We start from the raw sequence: 21,153 nt of genomic DNA on the forward strand, positions 1-21,153 counted from the left end.
CAAGATAAAGGGAAGAACGTGAATAACGCTTAGTGCAAAATAAAGTCGAGTAGAGTCCGATTACAGAAAGCCCGAGGGTCTCCATTTAATTAGATATTTGCTCGGGACCGCTCTCTAGTTCTTGGCAGGGTCGATTGATTATTGTGGCTGTGGCGGGTTAGTGCGTCAACACAGCTATCCCGTCAGCTTGCTACCCACCACCACCCACCCCCCCAGTCCCCCGCCACACCCTCCACCACCCACTTCCCTTATTTGTCGCTTTTATGGTTCGAAACGACGTGACTAGCTGCAGAATAAAACTGTAAGAATATCTTCCGCATTCCAGTCCCGTCTCCGCAGAGGAACCCGCGGCAGCGCTTGAACAGGTTCAGAATATCCTTCCCCGACAGACATCACCGCTGGCATTGGAGTCGTTTCTGTGATTTGCCAAAGGCTAACCGGAGCTCCCAGCGCGGGGCTTGGAGTCAGTCCGGTGAGGTTCGGGGTCTGACTTCCGCGCTGACAGTGCAGGAGGGGGCACCCAGCGAGACCATTCGTCCCATCGTCATACTGCAATCCCACTGCAGCTGCAGCCGAACGCTTCCTCGACCGGTGAGTGAATCAGATCCGTGCACCAGGGAGACACAAGAAACTAAACATGCGGGAATTTTGAGCAAATAAACAAGCGGTGCAGGGACTCCGGGAACATAGTCTGTCCATTTCCCCCCATAGAAGTTGCCTGAGCCGATGTGACCTTCCAGCGGCTGCGGTAATGCTCATCGCTCAGTATGAAGTATAGTGGGAGTGTGAATCCAACTCTGTGTGTGAGTGGAGATGAGTTTGAGTTTACGTTATTGTCATGTGTACAGAGGTACAGTGAAGAACTTTTGTTGCGTGCTTTCCTATTATCGGAAAGATAATACAGGATGACAACCGAGCCATCCACACCCATTGCTTCGAGATACACGATAAAGGGAATTATTTTAGTGTACAGTACAGTACAGTAAAGTCCAATCACAGAGAGTCAAAGGGTCTCCAATTAAGATGATAGTCGCTCACGATTGCTCTCTAGTTGTTGGTACGTTGGTTCCGTTGCCGGATAACAGCTGGGAAGAAACTGTCCCTGAATCTGGAAGTGCGCCTTTTCATACTTCTTTGCCTTTTGCCCGATGGGAGAGGGTAGAAGGAGTGGCCAGGGTGCGACTCGTTCTTGATTGTGCTACTGGCCCTGCTGAGGTAGTGTGAGGTGTGAATGGAGTCAATAGAAGGGAGGTTGGTTTGTGTGATGGTCTGGGCTGTATCCGTAATTCTTTGCAATTTCCTTGTGGGCATGGATGGAGCCGTTCCCAAACCATACTGTTACGCATCCCGATGAAATGCTTTCCATCGCGCATCTGTAGACGTTAGTGGGAGTTGTTGGGGGCATGGCGAACTTCCAAAGCCATCTGAGGAAGTAGACGCGTTGGTGTCCTTTCTTGGCCATTGCTTCAGTTTGGATGGTCCAAGAGAAGTTGGTGATATCTTCTCCTAGATATTTGAAGCTTTTAACCGCCGGCGCGTCTGAGGATGCATGTTATATTTCATTTTAGTTGATTTCACATTGCTTTCGCCATCCAAAAAAAAGCTTCCAGTTCGACCACCCCCCTCTCCTGCTTAGTTTAGTTTATTGTCAAGCATTCCGAGGTACTGTGTAAAGCTTTTTTTGTTGCGGGCTATTGTCAACGAAAAGACTATAAACGATTACAATCTAGACGTCCGCAGTTTACAGATACAGAATAAAGGGTATTGAGTGCATGATAATGACCAATAGTCCGACTAAAGCTAGTTCAAATGTGTCCAATGAAGGAGGTGTAAGTCGGGACCGCATTCCAGCTGGTGAGAGGATGGTTCGGTTGCATGAGACCACCTGGGAATAAACTGGTCTCTACCCTTGTCGCTTCATATGGAGATTTCGTGTTTAAGAATAGGTTTCTGGGTGGTTGTTGGTTTACCCATGCTGATATCTCGGACATAAACAGGAGCTCAGAGCAGCGGGCGGAGTAGAGAAACAATTGGTGGACATTGGTGGGCGAGTGTTTTTATTTATTTCAAAAATATACTTCATTCAAAGAAACCTAAATTTGAGTTGTTAACTTGAGTTTAGTTTATTATCACGTGTGCAGAGGTGCAGTGAAACACTTTTATTGCGTGCTAACCAGTCAGCGGAAAGACTTTACATGATTCCAATAGAGCCATTCGCAATGAACATACGTGAGAAAGGGAAGAACTTGAAAAGTGAGTACTAAAAAAGTCCAGTCAAGTACGATGAAAGATATTGCGACATTCTCCAATGAGGCAGATAGTGGCTCAGGACCACTCGCTAGTTGTTGGCAGCATTGACTGATTATGGTGGCTGAGGAGGGTGAGTGCATCCACACAACTCTCCCGTCAACTTGCTACCCCACCTGTTGTATGTCACACGCATACCCCTTGTTGGGAATGTGTGGGTTAACGTATGATGAGCGTTTGACGGCACTTGGACTGTGTTCGCTGGAGTTTAGAAGAATGGGGGGGTGTGGGGGGGGGGGGTGGGGGGGTGGGGGGTGGGGGGGTGGGGGGTGGGGGGTGGGGGGGTGGGGGGGGTGGGGGGTAAATTGAAACACACAGAATAGTGAAAGGCTTGCATGGAGTTGATGTGGGGAGGATGTTTTCATTAGTGGGAGAGTTTAGGACTTGAGGTTATCGCCTCAGAATTATAGGATGTTCCCTTAGGAAGATGAGGAGGAATTTCTTCAGTCAGAGGGTAGTGAATCTGTGAAATTCTTTGCCGCAGAAGGCTGTGGTGGCCAGGGATATTTTAAAAGCAGAAATAGACAGATTCTTAATTAGTATCAGTGTCAGAGGAATGGGGTTGGGAGGGAAAGATAGATCAGCCATGATTGAATGGCGGAGTAGACGATGGATCGAATGGCCTAATTCTGTTTCTATCATCTTTGACCTTATCACCGTATTTGTCTATTTTGTGGTTTGATGCTACGTGAGTAGTTGCTCGGTCTGTTCAATCAGTAACACGGAAACTCATAGAATACCTTCCGTATTCCAGTCCAGTGTCCGGAGGGGAACCCGCGGCAGCACTTGAACAGGTTCAGAATACCCTTCCCCTCCAGATATCACCGCTGGCATTGGAATCGACTCTGGGATTTGTTAAAGGCGTATCGGCAAACCAGAGCTCCTAGCGTGGGGCTTGTTGTCTGTCCAGTGACGTTCAGGAGGGGGCTCCCAGCGAGACCGTTCATCCCATCGTCAACGCTGCAACCCCCCTACATCTGCAGACGGACGCTTCCTCGACCGGTGAGTGAATCAGATGCATGTTCCCGGGAAACACAAAAATGTAAACCTGCGGGGATCTTGTAAATAATAACGCTGGGGAAACCTAGTATGTTATCTGTCCATTTCCTGCTTCCTGTTCCTTCAGCATTCTCTGTTCTGCGCATTTGGGCGGTGGGGGGGGGGGGGAATCGCTATCATGGATGTGTGTATCCAACTCTGTGCATGCTGGATTTTGACTGCTAAATGCGCGGATTCGTCGCCACCATAGCACTGACCATGGTCCATACGCTTAGTGTGCAGTAACTCCACTTAGTGACAACATGATCAGAACTTTGCAATATGCTGGTACAAATCGAAGGTATTTATTCACAAAATGTTGGAGTAACTCAGCACGTCAGGCAGCATCTCTGGAGAGAAGGAATGGGTGATGTTTCGAGTCTGAAGAAGGGTCTCGACCCGAAACGTCACCCATTCCTTCTCTCCAGAGATGCTGCCTGACCTGGTGAGTTACTCCAGCATTTTGTGAATAAATACCTTCGATTTGCACCAGCATCTGCATTTATTTTCTTATAGAACTTTGCAATATAATTAGCTGCACGTATCTCTACATAACCAGATAAAACAGGGATTGTAGGCGTGTTGCTTTTTACAGCAGTGAACAGCAGGACTGTAATCTCTGAGGACACATGATGCATTATGTTTCAATTGGTTTCATGTTGCTTTCGCCATCGAAATACGTTTCCAGTTAGAACACACCCATGCCTCGGTATCTGCTCTTATCGCTTCCGATGGAAGCTTTCTGTTTCAGAACACGTTGCTGGGTGGGTCGGCGTTGATTTACTTACGCTTATGTATCTGGGAGCCCAGGACTGCGGTGGTGTAGAGTTACAAGAGGTTGAATCCTGCTGACATTGGTGGACGAATGTTTTTCGTTTATTTAAATAACTTTACATTTTTCAGAATTTTAAACAATATGTCGAAAACAAAAGCAGTGCAAAATTATACCCGGTCTCCCCGTAATCTCCGGCGTTCCAAAGAAAGCAATCCTAGTCTGTTCCACGTCTCCCTGTATCTAATACCTCCTGGTCTAGGCATCATTCTGGAAACCCTGCTTTGTACGCTCTTAAGCCTTCACACCATTCCCGTAATGGGGAGACCAGAACCGCACACAATATTCCGAATGCGGCCTCAACAAAGATTTGGAGACAGAAGGAATTTAATTAACTAATAAGGTTGTCGATACTAGATTATCGGAGTTTCGCTGATTCTGAGTTCTCTCTGATATAGCGTCACCGGTGCAACTGGATGCTATATCAGAACACGTGTTGCTGGGTAGCTACGCAGCTACCCTGAAGGTAGCTGGGTAGCTTGTTATATTTCATCCCACTTTCTGTTTCAGGTCAGTTGGCGTTTTTCTGAGTCTCCAATCCCGGTGCAGTGATGAGTGAGTTCTTCCAACTGGCCACTCTGGGCCGTCCTTTCCAGCTGGGAATGCTGTACGACTGCCGCTCGGACACTCTGATCCCAGGTACTGGAATATCATCAGACGAATAAGTGACGGTCAATGCGGTGCCATATGTTTAGGTTACCAATCGGACTATAGTGACTACAACTCTGTTAGATTCAGTGCATTTTTGCGGTGGGATAAAGATGATTGGTGAATTAACTCCCTGAACTGCGGTAAGGTACATTTCAACATTATTGCGAGTTGCTGCATTTTGGGAGCCAACGCTGGGCAGGAACGTCAGAGTGAATGGTATGGCCTTTGGGCGTGTTGTAGCGCACAGGAATCTAGGAGTACAAGTGCATAGGTACCTGAAAGGCTTTTGGTACATTGGCTTGTATCAGTCAGTGTATCGGTTATAGAAGTTGGGGCATCGTTTTACAGTTATACAAGATATTGACGAGGCCACATTTGGAATACTTTGTTCAATATTGGTTACTGTGCCACAGAAATTGTACCATGAATCTCGAAAGAGGGCAGCGACACGAGGGCCTGAGCTACCGGGAGGCGTTGGGCTGGCTAGCACTTTAGTCCCAGTGGGAGTCATTCGATGACAAACTGTTCCCATGACGGGGGAAGGTAGATACAGCAATTCCAAAATACGTTGGATATCAAGGAATGGTGAAGGATGAAAATAGGAAAGCATGTAATAATTTTTTACACCTTCAGCAGGAGTAGATACATCAATTCCAAAATACGCTGGATATCAAGGAATATTGAAGGTAGAAAATAGGAAAGCATATAATAGTATTTGACACCTTCAGCAGGGGTGACGGAGAATTCCCCTCCAGAGCGTCCAAAGAGTAGGCCGAGGTGAACTTGAAAAAGTAATTGGGAAAGCAAAGTCGGGGAGGGATACAAAATATTACTGGGAGACAAGGTTAATGACAACCCCAAAGAATGTTCATTTGAATGAAGGGCCGGAGGGGGGAGGGGGGGGGGGATAACTGGGCAAAGACAATCATAGGGTGAGAACAAATATGAGAGGTTTGAAATTAAACCCTCTGCCGTATTCACCAATGAGAAGCATTAAAGTGGGTGGCTCTAATGGCCAGTTGACGTATCGAAGATGGCACTGGGAGATTAGGGAGGAGGCAGCTGGGTCCCAGACAGGGATCGCACGTGAGGTGTCAGCCTCAGTGGATCAGGTAGCAACTGACAAGAGAGAATCCAGAAATGTTCCAGATTAGAGAATCCTCGTCACATCTAGGAAAGAGGGAAAACAATTTAGTCGCAAAGAAAGTGTGAGAGGGATGGAAACGACAAGGGGAATAACTCAGATAAGATGGCGGCAAAATGTTAATGCATCTTCTTATCGTGTCCACACATGCTAGATATTGTGTTTCAGCCAAAACTGAACACAACTCTTAGCAAAATCATTGTTCTCTGCGAGGTCCTCAGCTTTGCATTCGTGCTCTAATAGAGGACACCTCAATAAGTGCTCCATTGTTTGTGGTTCAGTGCCACATATGCAGATGATGTCTTCAGAGTCTCACTTCTCGAGAGTGGCTTTACAACGACCAGTACCAGCTCTCAGTCTGTTGAGGCATTTCCAGTCAGCCCAGCTTGATTCGACCCCAGGAGGAAGTTCTTCTTTGGCACTTATGGACATGGATGGAGTTGATGGGAGATTGGCTAGTCTCTCTTCCCATAATGCAACTCTAGTACCTTCAGCTTCAGCATTTAGTTCAACTTCGCTGAGGAAGCCTTTCCTGGACTTTAGCCGGCTCTTTGCGGGTTCAAGGCCAAATAGGGGATGTCGTCGATCTGTGTTCTGGTGATGGCGTTCTCTACTGCTTGCTGCACTGCAACGAATCTGTGGTGGCGCTATACCAGATAGTATGAATAGGCTATCAGTTGATGTTTGTTGATAGGGCGGCAGGTTGTATTGATGGCTGGATCAATCTTCTCAGCATAGGCTGATCTTTCCCAGACTGGGCATGCATACTCAGCTGTTGAGTAGCAAATGGCCAAGGCAGTTGATTGTATAGTGTCAGGAATTGCGCCCCATCTAGTTCCAGTAAGTTTGGTGACAATGTTGTTTCTTGCACAGATTTTATCTTTTATCTTTTCAACATGGATCTTGAAGGAGAGACAACGATCTAAGGTGACTCCTAGATATACTCGGTGATCGCAGTTTTCAAGAGGGGTACCGGACTAGGTGACGTTCAGTCAGCGTTTGGCTTCTCGGTTGCGCAGATGGAATGCACACACCTGTGTCTTTGATGGGTTTGCCCGGAGGTGGTTTTCTTCATAATGAGGTGTTAGTACGTTGAGGGAATTTGAGAGTGGTCCTTCAACAGCACTGAAGTCACTGTCTTGGGCAGCTACACCAAGGTCGTCTGCATAGATAAAGTGACATGTACCTTCACTTCTAGGTTGGTCGTTAGTGTAGATGTTGAAGAGTATTGGTGCAAGCACACTTCCTTGTGATAGTCCCTTCTTGAGTTTCCGCCATCTGCTCTTCTTACTACCCAGTTCGACAAAGAAGTACCTGTTCTCGAGCATCCTTTCAACCAAGAGGGGGTTAATGCAGAGAATCTACCCAATGAGAGAAAAAATTAGTGAATAAACATCATTCACTTAGATTAACTCACACAATTTCCCTCATTTTTTTGGTTTTGTTTGCTGTTTTATTCTATAGGTGTCACCTTGTGGGACCTACAGACACTGCAGAGCAACCTTGATGGTCATGATAAGCCCAGCACCGAGTTTCACATCATTGCATCAGACTCCATGGAGAAGAAAGCCGCTGCCCTCAATGTGTCAGGGTCACTGAAGGCGAGTCTCCTGGGTGGGTTAGTGGAGGTGAAAGGGTCGGCAAAATATCTCAGTGACACAAAGGAATCTAAGCAACAAGCACGAGTTACCCTTCAGTACAAAACAACAACCAGGTTTGAGCAACTGACGATGAATCACTTAGGGAGACAGAATATTACCTACCCGGGTGTGTTTGATGAGGGCTCAGCGACCCATGTCATTACCGCAGTGCTCTATGGGGCCCAGGCCTTCTTTGTGTTTGACCAAATGGCTTCATCAGCAGAGAACACACAGGATATTCAGGGTAACATGGAGGCAATGGTTACATTTCTCCCTCTGGTTGCGATTCAGGGCGAAGCCTCCGTAAAAATGACAGAAGAACAAAAGTCTCATTCTGAGAAATTTAGCTGCACCTTTTATGGGGATTTCTCACTGAAGAACAATCCCACCACCTTCAAAGATGCCATCAATATCTACGCAACCCTCCCAACCCTCCTCGGCCCAGGTGGAGAGCATTCAGTGCCCATCACAGTCTGGCTCTATCCGCTCAATAAACTCGACTCAAAAGCTGCTCAGCTGGTGCGCGAGATCAGCGTGGGACTGGTCAATCGCTGTCAGAGTGTCATGGAACAGCTCAGTGAGACTGTGATGAGGTGCAATGACTTGATGAAAGACAGTGTCGCCGATCAGTTTCCTGAGATCGGGAATAGGATACTGCACTTTCGAGAAATGTGTCTGGAGTACACACTAGTTTTCCAGGGGAATTTGGCGAGGGTTCTGCCATCCATTCGGGGTGGCGGGGAGGAGGAAGGATTACTGGTGAATATACTGAAGAACAGGGAACAGTCACCATTCAAACACCAGGCACTGACCACGTGGCTGGATGACAAGGAACGAGAGATGAAGGTAGTGAGACGTTACCTCAGCGGATTTAAAGATGTACCAATTGTGAAATCAAAGGGCGAGTTGGATGACAAGTTGATGGATCCAGCAACAGATTATGTTGTCTGCTTCACATTTACAACATTACATCGGGAGGACTTCTACCTGTCAGATGCAAACAACCACCTCCAATCTCTCACAGCTCAGAACATGCAGGTACCCAATCCTGCTGACAGAGGCTGTGCAACAGGACACAGCGAACACTGGTTTAACTCACGGTCTGTCTCGCAGAAAATGAACGAGCTATTCCGATCATTCCTGGATTTTGCCACAGCCAATAGAGCAGATGAGAAAGTAAAATTCCTTGTTAGTTCTGTGCAGAATGATAGCAAAGTGGGAGCATCCATTTACCTGTATGAGAGAGGGTTTCTGGAGAACCAGTGCTTTGAACCTCCGTCACAGCCAGAGATACCAACTGTTAGTGGAACAACTCATGACAGTGTGACGCTGCAGTTACAGCCACCAAGATGTGGTGCCGGTGAGATTGTGGGCTACAAGGTAGAGTACCAAGTTAGCCAGCAGGAGGAATGGACAATTCTGGACACACCTGATCAATGCCACTCCTTCACAATACCTGGGTTACAGCCACACCAGGAGTATCACATTCGATACAGAGCAGTGACCAAGGTAGGGGTCAGCAAGGCTAGTGAGAGCTACAAGTGCTTCACCCGGCCGGCAAGCCCACCTGGTAATCTGGTCTTCCAGGATTGTTCACCCAATCCAACACTGCACTGGGACAGACCAAGTCAGATTGGAGCTGATGTTAATATAATTCGGTACAGCATTGAATATAGAGAAGAACCGTTAGTTAATTTCGACATGAAAGGTGGATCATGGGAGGAAGTTAAGACAACAGGCACACAATGCCACTATTGTTTAGAGGGACTGAAACCCACGACTGTCTACCGAGTCCGAGTGTCTGCTGAGTGTGGAAAAACAGGATCTGGTGCAGCAAGTGAGGAGGTTTTAATAAAAATAGAACCCACATCAGTCAGAATAGCCCAAAAAATTCTCAAAGACACTCAATTAATATCCAAAGGAAACCCTTCTATTTACAAGCTCAATCTACAGATGGAGGTAGCTGATAAATTCAAACAGCTTATGAAATACTCCTTTGGAAAACCCACCACAAAACACACAATGAAGACAATTATGGTTCTGGGAGCAACTGGGTCAGGAAAGACAACCCTCATCAATGGGATGATCAATTACATCTTGGGCGTGGAATGGGGAGACAACTTCAGATACAAGTTGATACAGGAAGAGACAGGAAAGTCCCAGGCTGAGAGTCAGACATCCTCCATCACTGCCTACCAGCTCCACAATCAGGTAGGATTTAACATCGATTACTCTCTGACCATCATTGACACGCCAGGATTCGGAGACACCAGGGGCATCGGGCGGGATCAACAGATCACTGAGCAAATCCGTAAGTTCTTCACTTCCCCACAGGGTATTGATCAGATCGACGCCGTGTGCTTTGTTGCTCAAGCCTCCCTGCCTCGCCTGACTCACACACAGAAATATGTCTTTGATTCAATTCTTTCTATTTTTGGCAAAGATATTGCAGAGAACATTCAGATCCTGGTAACGTTCGCAGACGGACAGCTTCCCCCCGTTCTGGATGCCCTGAAATTAGCTGATGTACCGTGTCCCAAAGACAACACGGGTCTGCCAGTACACTTCAAGTTTAACAATTCAGCCATTTTTGCACAGCGTCCAACCTCTGGAAACTGTGGCAACGAGTGCAGATCCAATGATAGTGGAGTAGAGGGAGAGAACGATGATAACTTTGATACAATGTTTTGGAAGATGGGAGCAAACAGTATGAAGAAATTCTTCACAGCTCTGAACACAATGGAAACCAGAAGTTTGAGTTTAACGAGAGAGGTTCTGAAGGAACGTAAGCAGTTAGAAGTTGCAGTGGTGGGATTGCAGAAGCAGATCCGATTTGGTCTCGCCAAACTGGAAGAACTAAGGAAAACGCAACAAGCTATGAACCAACACCAGACCGAGCTGGATGCAAATCAAAATTTTGACTATGAGATTGATTTGACTGTTCCAGTAAAGACAGATATCAGCAGGTCTGGTAATTATATAACCAACTGTCAGAAATGTTTCCTTACCTGCCATTATCCCTGCGGCATTCCTAACGACGATGGTAAACGTGGTTGTGCTGCAATGGACCGAAAAGGGAACTGTACGGTCTGCCCGGATAAGTGCATCTGGTATGTTCATTTCAACCAAAAGTACAAGTTTGAATATGTTATGCAAAAGGAGAAGAGGACATACAGTGAGCTGAAAGAAAAGTACGAGAAGGCCTATGGTGCGAAGATGTCCCAGCAGAATATTATGGAAACACTTGAGCAGGAGTTTGATGAGGTTGAGAACACAGTTCTGGCGCTGATTGAACAATTATCGGGCAGCATTAGACGTCTTGAAGAAATAGCTCTGAGGCCAAACCCATTATCCACCCCAGCTTACATTGACCTCATTATTCAGTCTGAGAAAGAAGAGGTGAAGCCTGGGTTCTTGGAGCGAATTCAGACACTGAGGGAAGTAAAGGAACGGGCAGAGTTAATACAAAAGATAGCAAATAATGAGAAAATGCTACCAGGGGAGTCGAAGGGAGGTCCAACGGGTGGGAAACATGCTGGAAAAAAGCAACAAGGAATATTTTCGCAAATTAAATATTGGTTCACTCCCAATGTAGAGGATAAACATGCCAACTGTTCCCAATAGAGGGTGCAAATGTTTCACTCAGCCCATAAACAATCCATTCTTCTAATTCCGCTTCCTTCTCCTGCTTCACCTTCCCACAGCCTCTCACACCACACCTTGCTTCCTCAATGCTGCCCCACCCTCACCCGCTAGCTGCCACCCTTCTGGTCTGTGGCTTGTCACTACCAGGCGCTACCTGGAGTGGCTTCTCATCCAAGTACCACATCAGTACTTCAGGAGAACCTGAAGAATCTATCCACAACCCTTCCCGTTCCACGTCCCCGCGCGGAAAGCTCACCTAAATCATAGCGCCCATTTCTTCACGAGACAGGCTATCCCCAGCACCAGTTCCTAACCATCTTCCCCAACCCCCACTCTGTGCGTGACGTCAGACGGCACATTTCCCACCCAGTGCCGGAGGAGTGGAAGCCTTCTGCCAGCTCTATGTCTCTCCATAAACAGAACTGTCCCAGCAGACCCATTGTCTCTGCCTGCTCATGTCCCACCGAACTTATTTCCACCTACCTCGACTCCATTCTATCCCCCCTGGTTAAATCCCTCCCCACCTACATCCAAGACACCTCACACGCTCTCCATCTCCTCGATAACTTCCGGTTCCCAGGCCCCCACTCCCTCATATTTACCATGGATGTCCAGTCACTCTACACTTCCATCCCCCACAAGGATGGTCTCGAAGCCCTCCGTTTCATCCAAGAACCAGCCAATCCCCATCTACTAACACTCTCCTTCGCCGAGCAGAGCTGGTTCTTACCCTTAACAACTTCTCCTTTGAATCCTCCCACTTCCTCCAAACCAGAGGCGTAGCTGTGGGCACTTGCAAGGACCCTAACTATGCCTGCCTCTTTGTCGGGTACGTCGAACAATCCCTGTTCCGGGCGTACACCGGCCCCATCCCCGAACTCTACCTCCGCTACATCGACGACTACATTGGTGCTACCTCTTGTACCCATGCAGAACTCATTGACTTCATACACTTCACTTCCAATTTCCATCCTGCCCTTAAATATACCTGGACTATCTCCGACATCTCCCTCTCGTGTCTGGACCAAACCATTTCCATCACAGAGACAGACTAGTGACTGACATCTACTATAAACACACTGACTCGCACAGCTATCTAGACTACACTTCTTCCCACCCGGTCTCCTGCAAAAAGTCTATCCCCTACTCCCAATTCCTCCGTCTGCGCCGCATCTGCGACCGGGATGAGGTGTTTCACACTAGGGCATCAGAGATGTCCTAATCCTTCAGGAAACGGGGCTTCCCCTCTTCCATTATAGATGAGGCTCTCACTAGGGTCTCTTCTACACCCCGCAGCTCCGCACTTGCTCCCCCTCCCCCCACTCGTAACAAAGACAGAATCCCCCTTATTCTCACCTTCCAGCCCACCAGCCAGCGTATCCAACAAATCATCCACCAACATTTACGTCATCTACAACGGGACCCCACCACTGGCCATATCTTCCCATCCCCTCCCCTTTCTGCGTTCCGCAGAGACCGTTCCCTCCATAACTCCCTGGTCCACTCGTCCCTTCTTACCCAAACCACCCCATCCCCGGGCACTTTCCCTTGCAACCGCACGAGATGCACCACCTGTCCCTTTACCTCCCCCCTCAACTCCATCCAAGGACCCAAACCGTCTTTCCAGGTGAGACAGAGGTTCACCTGCATCTCCTCCAACTTCATCTATTGCATCCGCTGCTCCAGATGTCAACTTATTTACATCGGCGAAACCAAACAGAGGCACGGAGATCGCTTCGCTCAGCACCTGCGCTCGGTCTACGTTAACCAATCTGATCTCCCGGTGGCTGAGCACTTCAACTCCCCCTCCCATTCCCAGTCTGACCTTTCTGTCATGGGCCTCCTCCAGTGCCATAGTGAGTCCCACCGGAAATTGGAGGAACAGCACCTCATATTTCGCCTGAGCAGCTTGCAGCCCAGTGGTATGAACATTGACTTCTCCAACTTTAGATAGTTCCTCTGTCCCTCTCTTCACCTCCCCTTCCCAGATCTCCCACTGTCTTCCTGTCTCCACCTACATCCTTCCTTTGTCCCGCCCGCCTGACATCAGTCTGAAGAAGGGTCGCGACGCGAAACGTCACCCATTCCTTCTCTCCTGAGATGTTGCCTGACCTGCTGAGTTACTCCAGCATTTTGTGAATAAATACCTATGTCTCTCCCTTGGTCACCGCCAGAGTCCGAGTCGCGGGCTAGTGGGGGGTAAAGTAGTCACAGACAGTGTCGGTGAAACTGTTCAACCCCTCTAGCCTCAGGACAAAAGCACTGAACAATTTGCCCAGTAAGCAAATTGCAGGGGTGTTTGTGATATTTTTCAGGTGGCCCAGCGCAACTCTTTCTTATGGTCTTCATGATTACAGAGGTCAGTGCGACAGGCCTGTAGTCATTAAGACCAGTAATCCGTGACTTTTTGGGTACAGGAACAATAGTGGAGACTTTGAAGCAGGCAGGCACAGTGCAGGTTTGCAGGGACAGATTGTAAATGTTCGTGTAGACTCGTGCCTGTTGTTCGGCACAGAGCTTGAGGGTAGAGGGGGAAACATTGTACGGTCCAGGACCCAAAACTGCTCACAATGCGCCAAGTGCGATCTGACCAGCACCTTTCAAAGCGTGAGCATTACACCCTTGTTGTTGTATTCTAGTCATCTCGAAATAAATGCTAACATTGCGTTACCGATTGAACTTGCAAATTAACATTTTGGGAATACTGCACCAGCACTCCTAAGCCTCTTTGCACCTCCGATTTCTGAATCCAATCCCCATTTAGAAAAAGTCTACGCCTTTTTGTCTACCTTTAAAATGCATGACTGCACTGTTTGCTACACTGTGTTCCATCTGCCTTCCAAAAAGAGAGGCTCCGATTTCCGCACTCACACATTGAGCAAGGTGCACATTTGAGCAATGGAGAGACAGATGGTTGAGAATTGACATCTCCCTGATCTGCAGATGGTTCCCTGTGAATGAGCTTTTATGAATGAATACTTTATTGTCACATGTGACAAGTCACAGTGAAATCCTTTGTTTGCATACCCAAAGTATGCAAATAGTTGCCTATAAAGGGCCTTACAAAGTTACAAAGTACCCCTGCGCCACGTCCCCCCTTTTACGCCCCACCCCCCTCATGACGGTCCCACCATGCCGGGTCTTTCATTGTTCTTCCCCCCTCCCCCTCACACTGGTCCCCCCACGCCGGGTCCTCCTTTGTTCCTTTCCTCGGCAAGTCCTCACTTCCACATGGTCCATCCTCGTCCGTTGGTCAGCGCCATCATCGATGGCTGCACGGACCTCTGCTCTATTACCGCTGGGTCCCCTCTGGACATCTCCGTGGCACCGACCCATGCATTATCCATTGACTTGGCCTCCACAGCCTTCTGTGCCAATGAATCCCACAGATTCACCACCCTCTGACTGACTCCACACCACCACATACAAGGACAAAGTTTTACCAGAGAATGGATACTCACCTTGTACCAACAGAGCGTTAAACACGAGAACCAGTGTGATCACCAAGAATATGGGCAGGTACAATCTAACCAAGCTCTGGGATGGGGTTCAACAAAATAAATCACCTTTGCTTACCCCTTGTAGATTTTAATTTAAATGTCTAGGATGCAGAAAAGACTTCCCTTTGCATCTATCATGTTTTTGATTCAATTCAATGATTCAGTGATATTTTATTGTCACGCATCTAGGTACAATGAAGTTCTTTGATTTTGGTGTACAATCCGTCATCACACAGCAGACTTGTCATTTATATTTTGTATTCCACCAGGTGGCGCCACCAGTACTGGCACTGGCTGCCTCGCCAACAGTCCATTTGTCCTTTCTAATGTTTTTATTATTTTAAGTCTGTGTTAAAAGTAAGTTTCTTGGGGGTTTTTAATGTGGGGGTGAGGGGGCGGGGAGTTGGGGGAAACTTTTTTTCAATCTATCTCAGTCCCCACTACGGCCTAACATCGAGGAGTTGGCGGCCTATCCTGGAGACCGGCCCGGCGCTTCATGCCGCGGGTGCGGCGCGGACTTTAACATCACGGAGCTGCAATCCTTTGCCGAGGATCGACTGTGGAGAGCTCCAACCTCAGGGCCTGTAGACTTTAACACCGTGAAGCCCGCGGTCTCTGGTAAGAAGAGGCCGACTCGGGAGCTCCATGCTGGGGAGTGTTTCAACCGTCCCGACGCAGGGAGTTTCGATCATACTGACGCAAAGCTTCAGACAGTTGGCAGCGGCGACTGCGGATGGTTAAACACCCCCGACTGCCGGTGAACACAAAGAGGAAGCTGATTGAACTTTATTACCTTCCATCACAGTGAGGAATGTGGAATCCGCTGTGGTGGATGTTTATGTAACATTTTATTTTATGTGGCTGTGTGTCTTGTTGCTTTTCACTTAGTATGGCTGTATGGTAATTTCACTGTACCTTAATTGGTACATGTGCCAATAAATTGATCTTGAAATGCTGGGCAATACACAAAGAGTCTGCATGTTTCTGGCTTCGACAGACTTTCAGAAGTTCTTCGTGCTGTCTGATCTTCTCACAGCGGTGAACCAGGGCTGTTGTTGCACGTGCATGGAGCACAATGCACAGTGGCGCAGCGGTAGAGTCGCTGCCTGCAGATCAACCATATTTATCCCTGTCTATATAACCTTCACCACATATCGTATGCATGATACACATTCCACTATGAAATCCAGTCCAGGGTTTAGGTAGGACTGGAGTCACTGATATATTCAGCTTGTTGCTTGTTCCCTTGCTGGTTAGTCTGTAAGCTTAAGCCAGGAACTCAACAGTATGTATTGCTCACTCTGCATGGGTTCAATAAATGCTTTATGGTTCACTGAATACTTTGTATTGGATTGATTACAAAACACTGCCTTGCAGCACTTGCAGCGCCAGAGACCCGGGTTCGATCCTGACCACGGGTACTGTCTGTACGGAGTTTGTACATTCCCCCCGTGACCTGCGTGGGTTTTCTCCGAGATCTTCAGTTTCCTCCCACACTCCAAAGGCGTACAGGTATATAGGTTAATTGGCTTGGTATAAGAGTAAATTGTTCCTAGTGTGTGTAGGGTAGTGTTAAAGTGCGGGGATCGCTGACTTGGTGGGCCGAAGGGCCTGCTTCCATGCTGTTTCTCTAAACTAAACTAAACGTGGACAACCCAAGTCTCATAGAAAACCTGGGTCTCAGGCGCTGTAAGGGCTGGAAGGCTGCAACTCTGCCGCTGCGCTGTCATTACGCTTTATTGACCAGTTTTTCCTATCTTGCTTCCCCACTATGCATTTTTATTTTGGTTAAACGGATCAAAAACTACTCATCTTCCTTATAATTTTCAAATGTCCTACATCACGTCTGGAGAGATATTTATCCACACAAGGAAACCAGAATGAGAGATCGTGTGAACAGTAGGAAAGATGTTGTCAAGCTGGAAAGGAAACAGAGAAGATTTACAAGGATATTGACAGGGTTAGTGGGTGTGAGCTGTAGGGAAAGGGTGAGCAGGTTGGGACTCTATCCTTTGTAGAGCAGCAGGATGTAGTGTGATCTTGTACAGGTGTATGAAATCATGAGAGGAATAGAGTCTCTTTTGCCCAGAGAACGTGAATCGGGGACCAGAGGACATAGGTTTAAAGTGAAGGGGAAAAGATTAAGAGGAATTTGAGGGGTAACTTTTTCACACAAAGGGTGGTGGGTGTATGGAACAAGCTGCCAGAGGAGGTAGTTAAGGCAGGGACTAACCCAACATATAAGAAACGTAAAGTACACTGGAGTGAACGGAATGCTATCATACGCTGATAAGGTAATTTAACAAGTGTGGAGTAGGGGCTTGTGAAGCATAAACGTCAACTTGGGACAAATGGCCAGCATCTGTGCAATAGACCTTTGCAACTTGGGCTGCATGATGGTGCAGTGGTAGAGTTGGTGCCTTACAGTGCCAGAGACCCCGGGTTCGGTCCTGACTACGGGTGCTTGTCTGCACGGAGTTTGCCCTGTGGCCTCCATGGGTTTTCTCCCACACTCCAAAGACGTGCAGGCCTGTAGGTTAATTGGCCTCGGTATAATTGTAAATTGACCCTAGTGTGTAGGATAGTGTTAGTGTGCGGGGATTGTTGGTCGGTGTGGACTCGGTGGGCCGAAGGGCCTGTTTCCACGCTGTATCTCTAAACTAAATTAACTAAACTAAACTAAACCAAACATGGACAACCCAAGTCTCGCAGAAAACCTGGGTCTCTGGCGCTGTAAGGGCTGGAAGGCTGCAACTCTACCGCTGCGCTGCCACACCGCCTTGTGGGACAATTTTTCTTATCTTGATTCGCCACTGTGCATTCTGTTGGGTTAAACGGATTAAAAACTACTCATCTACCTTATAATCTTCAAAATTTCCTCTATCACGTCTGGAGAGATAGTTATCCACACGAGGAAACAGAATGAGAGATCGTGTGGATTATAGGAAAGATGTTGTCAGGCTGAAAGCACACAGAGAAGATTTACAAGGATGTTGCCAGGCCTAGAGGGTAGAGAGTGAGTAGGTTGGGAAACTATTTCTTGGAGAGCAGGAAGATGAGGGGTGATCTTATAGAGGTGTATAAAATCGTTCGAGAAATAGTTCGGGTAGATGCACAGAGTCTCTTACCCAGAGTAGGTGAGTCGAGGATCAGAGGACATACTGTACGTTTAAGGCGAAGGGGAAAAGATTTAATAGGAATCTGAGGGGCAACTTTTTCACGTAAAGAGTGGAGGGTGTATGGAACAAGCTGCCAGAGGAGGTAGTTGAGGCAGGGACTATTCTAACATGTAAGAGATAGTTGGACAGGTACATGAAAGGACAAGTTTGCAGGGATATGGACGAAACGTAGGCAGGTGGGACTAGTGTAGCTGGGACAGGTGGCCATGTTGGGGTGAAGGGCCTGTTTCCACACTGTTTCCAGTACTCCTGTTACAAAGCCTTCAGCAGCAATCAGCAGCAGCAGCAATCAGCAGCAGCAGCAATCAGCAGCAGCAATCAGCAGCAGTAGCAGCAGCAATCAGCAGCAGTAGCAGCAGCAATCAGCAGCAGTAGCAGCAGCAATCAGCAGCAGTAGCAGCAGCAATCAGCAGCAGTAATCAGCAGCAGTAGCAGCAGCAATCAGCAGCAATCAGCAGCAGCAGAAGCAGCAGCAGTAGCAGCAGCAGCACCAAGCTGTGTTGCTTGGGAAGTAGTGTGTGGGGATTGTGTGGGGATAGTAAGGAGTAAGACCTGTGTGATCTCCCGGACAAGTTTCGATCCCCTAGCTTGGGGTCGGAGAGGAATTTCCCGGATTTTTTCCCAAATTGGCCTGGGTTTTTTATCCGGTTTTTCGCCTCTCCCAGGAGATCACTCAGTTCTTTTGGGTGGGCGGTTGGAGCGGTTGGAGTAGCGGCCGGGCGGTAGGTTTAGTAACCGAGCGCGGGGCTTTGTTTGGAGAGTATGACTGCCAGGGCAGTTTTTTGTTCTGGGTGTCGGATGTGGGGAATCTGGGAGTCTGATAGTCTTCCAGACATCCACATCTGCTCCAGGTGTGACGAGATGGGGCTCCTAAGGGACCGTATTAGGAACCTGGAGCGGCAGATTGATGACCTCCGTCTGATCAGGGAGAGTGAGGAGGTTATAGATAGGAGTTACAGAGAGGTGGTCACTCCTAGACCACGGGAGGTAGACAAGTGGGTCACTGTTAGGGGGGGCAAGGAACAGAGGCAGGGACTAGGGAGTACCCCGGTGGCTGTACCCCTTGGAAATAAGTACTCCTGTTTAAGTACTGTTGGGGGGGACAGCCTACCTGGGGGCAACGACGGTGCCCGGGCCTCTGGCAAGGAGTCCGGCCCTGTTGCTCAGAAGGGTAGGGAAAGGAAGAGGAGAGCAGTAGTAATAGGGGACTCTATAGTGAGGGGGTCAGATAGGCGCTTCTGTGGACGCAGTCGGGAGACCCGGATGGTGGTTTGCCTCCCTGGTGCCGGTGTCCGGGATGTGTCTGAGCGTGTCCAGGATATCCTGAAAGGGGAGGGAGAGGAGCCAGAGGTCGTGGTACATATAGGTACCAACAATATAGGTAGGATAAGGGAAGAGGTCCTGAAAGGAGAATTCAGGGGGCTAGGAAGAGAGTTAAAAAAAAGGACTTCCAAAGTAATAATCTCAGGCTTACTGCCTGTGCCACGCGATAGTGAGAATAGGAATGGAGTGAGGTGGAGGATAAATACGTGGCTGAGGAACTGGTGCAGGGAGCAGGGTTTCAAGTTTCTGGATCATTGGGACCTCTTCTGGGGGAAGTATGACCTGTACAAAAAGGACGGGTTGCATCTGAACCCGAGGGGAACCAATATCCTGGCGGGGAGATTTGCTAAAATAACTGCGGAGACTTTAAACTAGTACGGTTGGGGGGAGGGACTCAAACACAGATAGCTAATAGGCAGTGTGTGAGGCAGGAGGCAGAAAAGGGAAACACTCAGACCCAATATGTAGGAGAGAAAGAAGGGAAAATAAATAAACTGAGAATAAGAAATGATGGGTCCCTTAAATGTGTATATTTTAATGTTAGGAGCATTGTAAGAAAGGTGGATGAGCTTAGAGCCTGGATTGACATCTGGAAGTATGATGTTGTGGCGATCAGTGAAACATGGTTGCAGGAGGGTTGCGATTGGCAATTAAATATTCCAGGATTTCATTGTTTCAGATGTGATAGAATCGGAGGGGCAAGAGGTGGGGGTGTTGCATTGCTTGTCAGGGAGGATATCACAGCAGTGCTTTGGCAGGACAGACTAGAAGGCTCGATTAAGGAGGCTGTTTGGGTGGAACTCAGAAATGAGAAAGGTTTAGCAACACTTATAGGGGTGTATTATAGACCGCCAAATAGGGAACGAGAATTGGAAGAGCAAATATGTAAGGAGATAGCAGATATTAGTAGTAAGCACAGAGTGGTGATTGTGGGTGATTTCAATTTTCCGTATATAGACTGGGAATCACATTCTGTTAAAGGGCTGGATGGTTTGGAGTTTGTAAAATGTGTGCAGGATAGTTTTTTGCAGCAATACGTAGAGGTGCCTACCAGAGAAGGGGCAGTGTTGGACCTCCTGTTAGGAAATGAGATGGGTCAGGTGACGGAGGTATGTGTTGAGGAGCACTTTGGGTCTAGTGATCATAATGCCATTAGTTTCAATATCATTATGGAGAAGGTCAAATCTGGACCAAGGGTTGAGATTTTGGATTGGAGAAAGGCTAATTTTGAGGAGATGAGAAAGGATTTAAAAGGAGTGAAATGGAAATTGTTGTTTTATGAAAAGGATATAATAGAGAAATGGAGGATATTTAAAGGTGAAATTTTGAGAGTACAGAGTCTTTATGTCCCTGTTCGGTGGAAAGGAAAGAATAATAATTTGAAAGAGCCGTGGTTTTCCAGGGAAATTGGACACTTGGTTCGGAAAAAGAGGGAGATATACAATAAATATAAGCGGCAGGGAGTAAATGAGGTTTTTGAGGAATATAAAGAATGTAAAAGGAATCTTAAAAAGGAAATTAGAAAAGCGAAAGAAAGATATGAGGCTGCTTTGGCAAGTAATGTAAAAGTAAACCCCAAGGGGTTCTACAGATATGTCAATAGCAAAAGGATAGTGAGGGATAAAATTGGTCCATTAGAGAGTCAGAGTGGACAGCTATGTGCTGAGCCGGAAGAAATGGGGGAGATATTAAACAATTTCTTTTCTTCGGTATTTACCGAGGAGAAGGATATTGAATTATGTGAGGTAAGCGAAACAAGTAGAGTAGTGATGGAAATTAGGAGGATTAAAGAAGAGGAGGTATGTACACTTTTGAAGAATATAAAAGTGGATAAGTCTCCAGGTCCTGATAGGGATATTCCCTAGGACATTGAGGGAAGTTAGTGCAGAAATAG

At 47.5% G+C, this 21,153-nt stretch overlaps 1 protein-coding gene across 3 annotated transcripts; it reads left to right on the forward strand.

Moving 5' to 3' along the window:
• The first annotated feature begins 402 nt into the window (after positions 1–402).
• On the forward strand, positions 403–15,123 carry LOC144603189 (uncharacterized). Of its 3 annotated transcripts, none has more exons than XM_078416358.1 (4): positions 403–591; positions 3,062–3,309; positions 4,688–4,816; positions 7,437–15,123. In XM_078416358.1, the coding sequence occupies exons 3-4, from the start codon at positions 4,729–4,731 to the stop codon at positions 11,234–11,236; spliced, it is 3,888 nt and encodes a 1,295-aa protein (XP_078272484.1). In that variant the 5' UTR covers positions 403–591; positions 3,062–3,309; positions 4,688–4,728; the 3' UTR covers positions 11,237–15,123. The 3 variants fall into 3 exon arrangements, with proteins under 3 accessions (XP_078272484.1, XP_078272485.1, XP_078272486.1); XM_078416359.1 differs by having other exon boundaries at positions 3,126–3,309; XM_078416360.1 differs by lacking the exons at positions 403–591; positions 3,062–3,309 and having other exon boundaries at positions 4,741–4,968.
• The last annotated feature ends 6,030 nt before the right edge of the window (positions 15,124–21,153 follow it).

Source organism: Rhinoraja longicauda, chromosome 19, assembly GCF_053455715.1.
Source record: "Rhinoraja longicauda isolate Sanriku21f chromosome 19, sRhiLon1.1, whole genome shotgun sequence".
Lineage (NCBI taxonomy): Eukaryota > Metazoa > Chordata > Chondrichthyes > Rajiformes > Arhynchobatidae > Rhinoraja > Rhinoraja longicauda.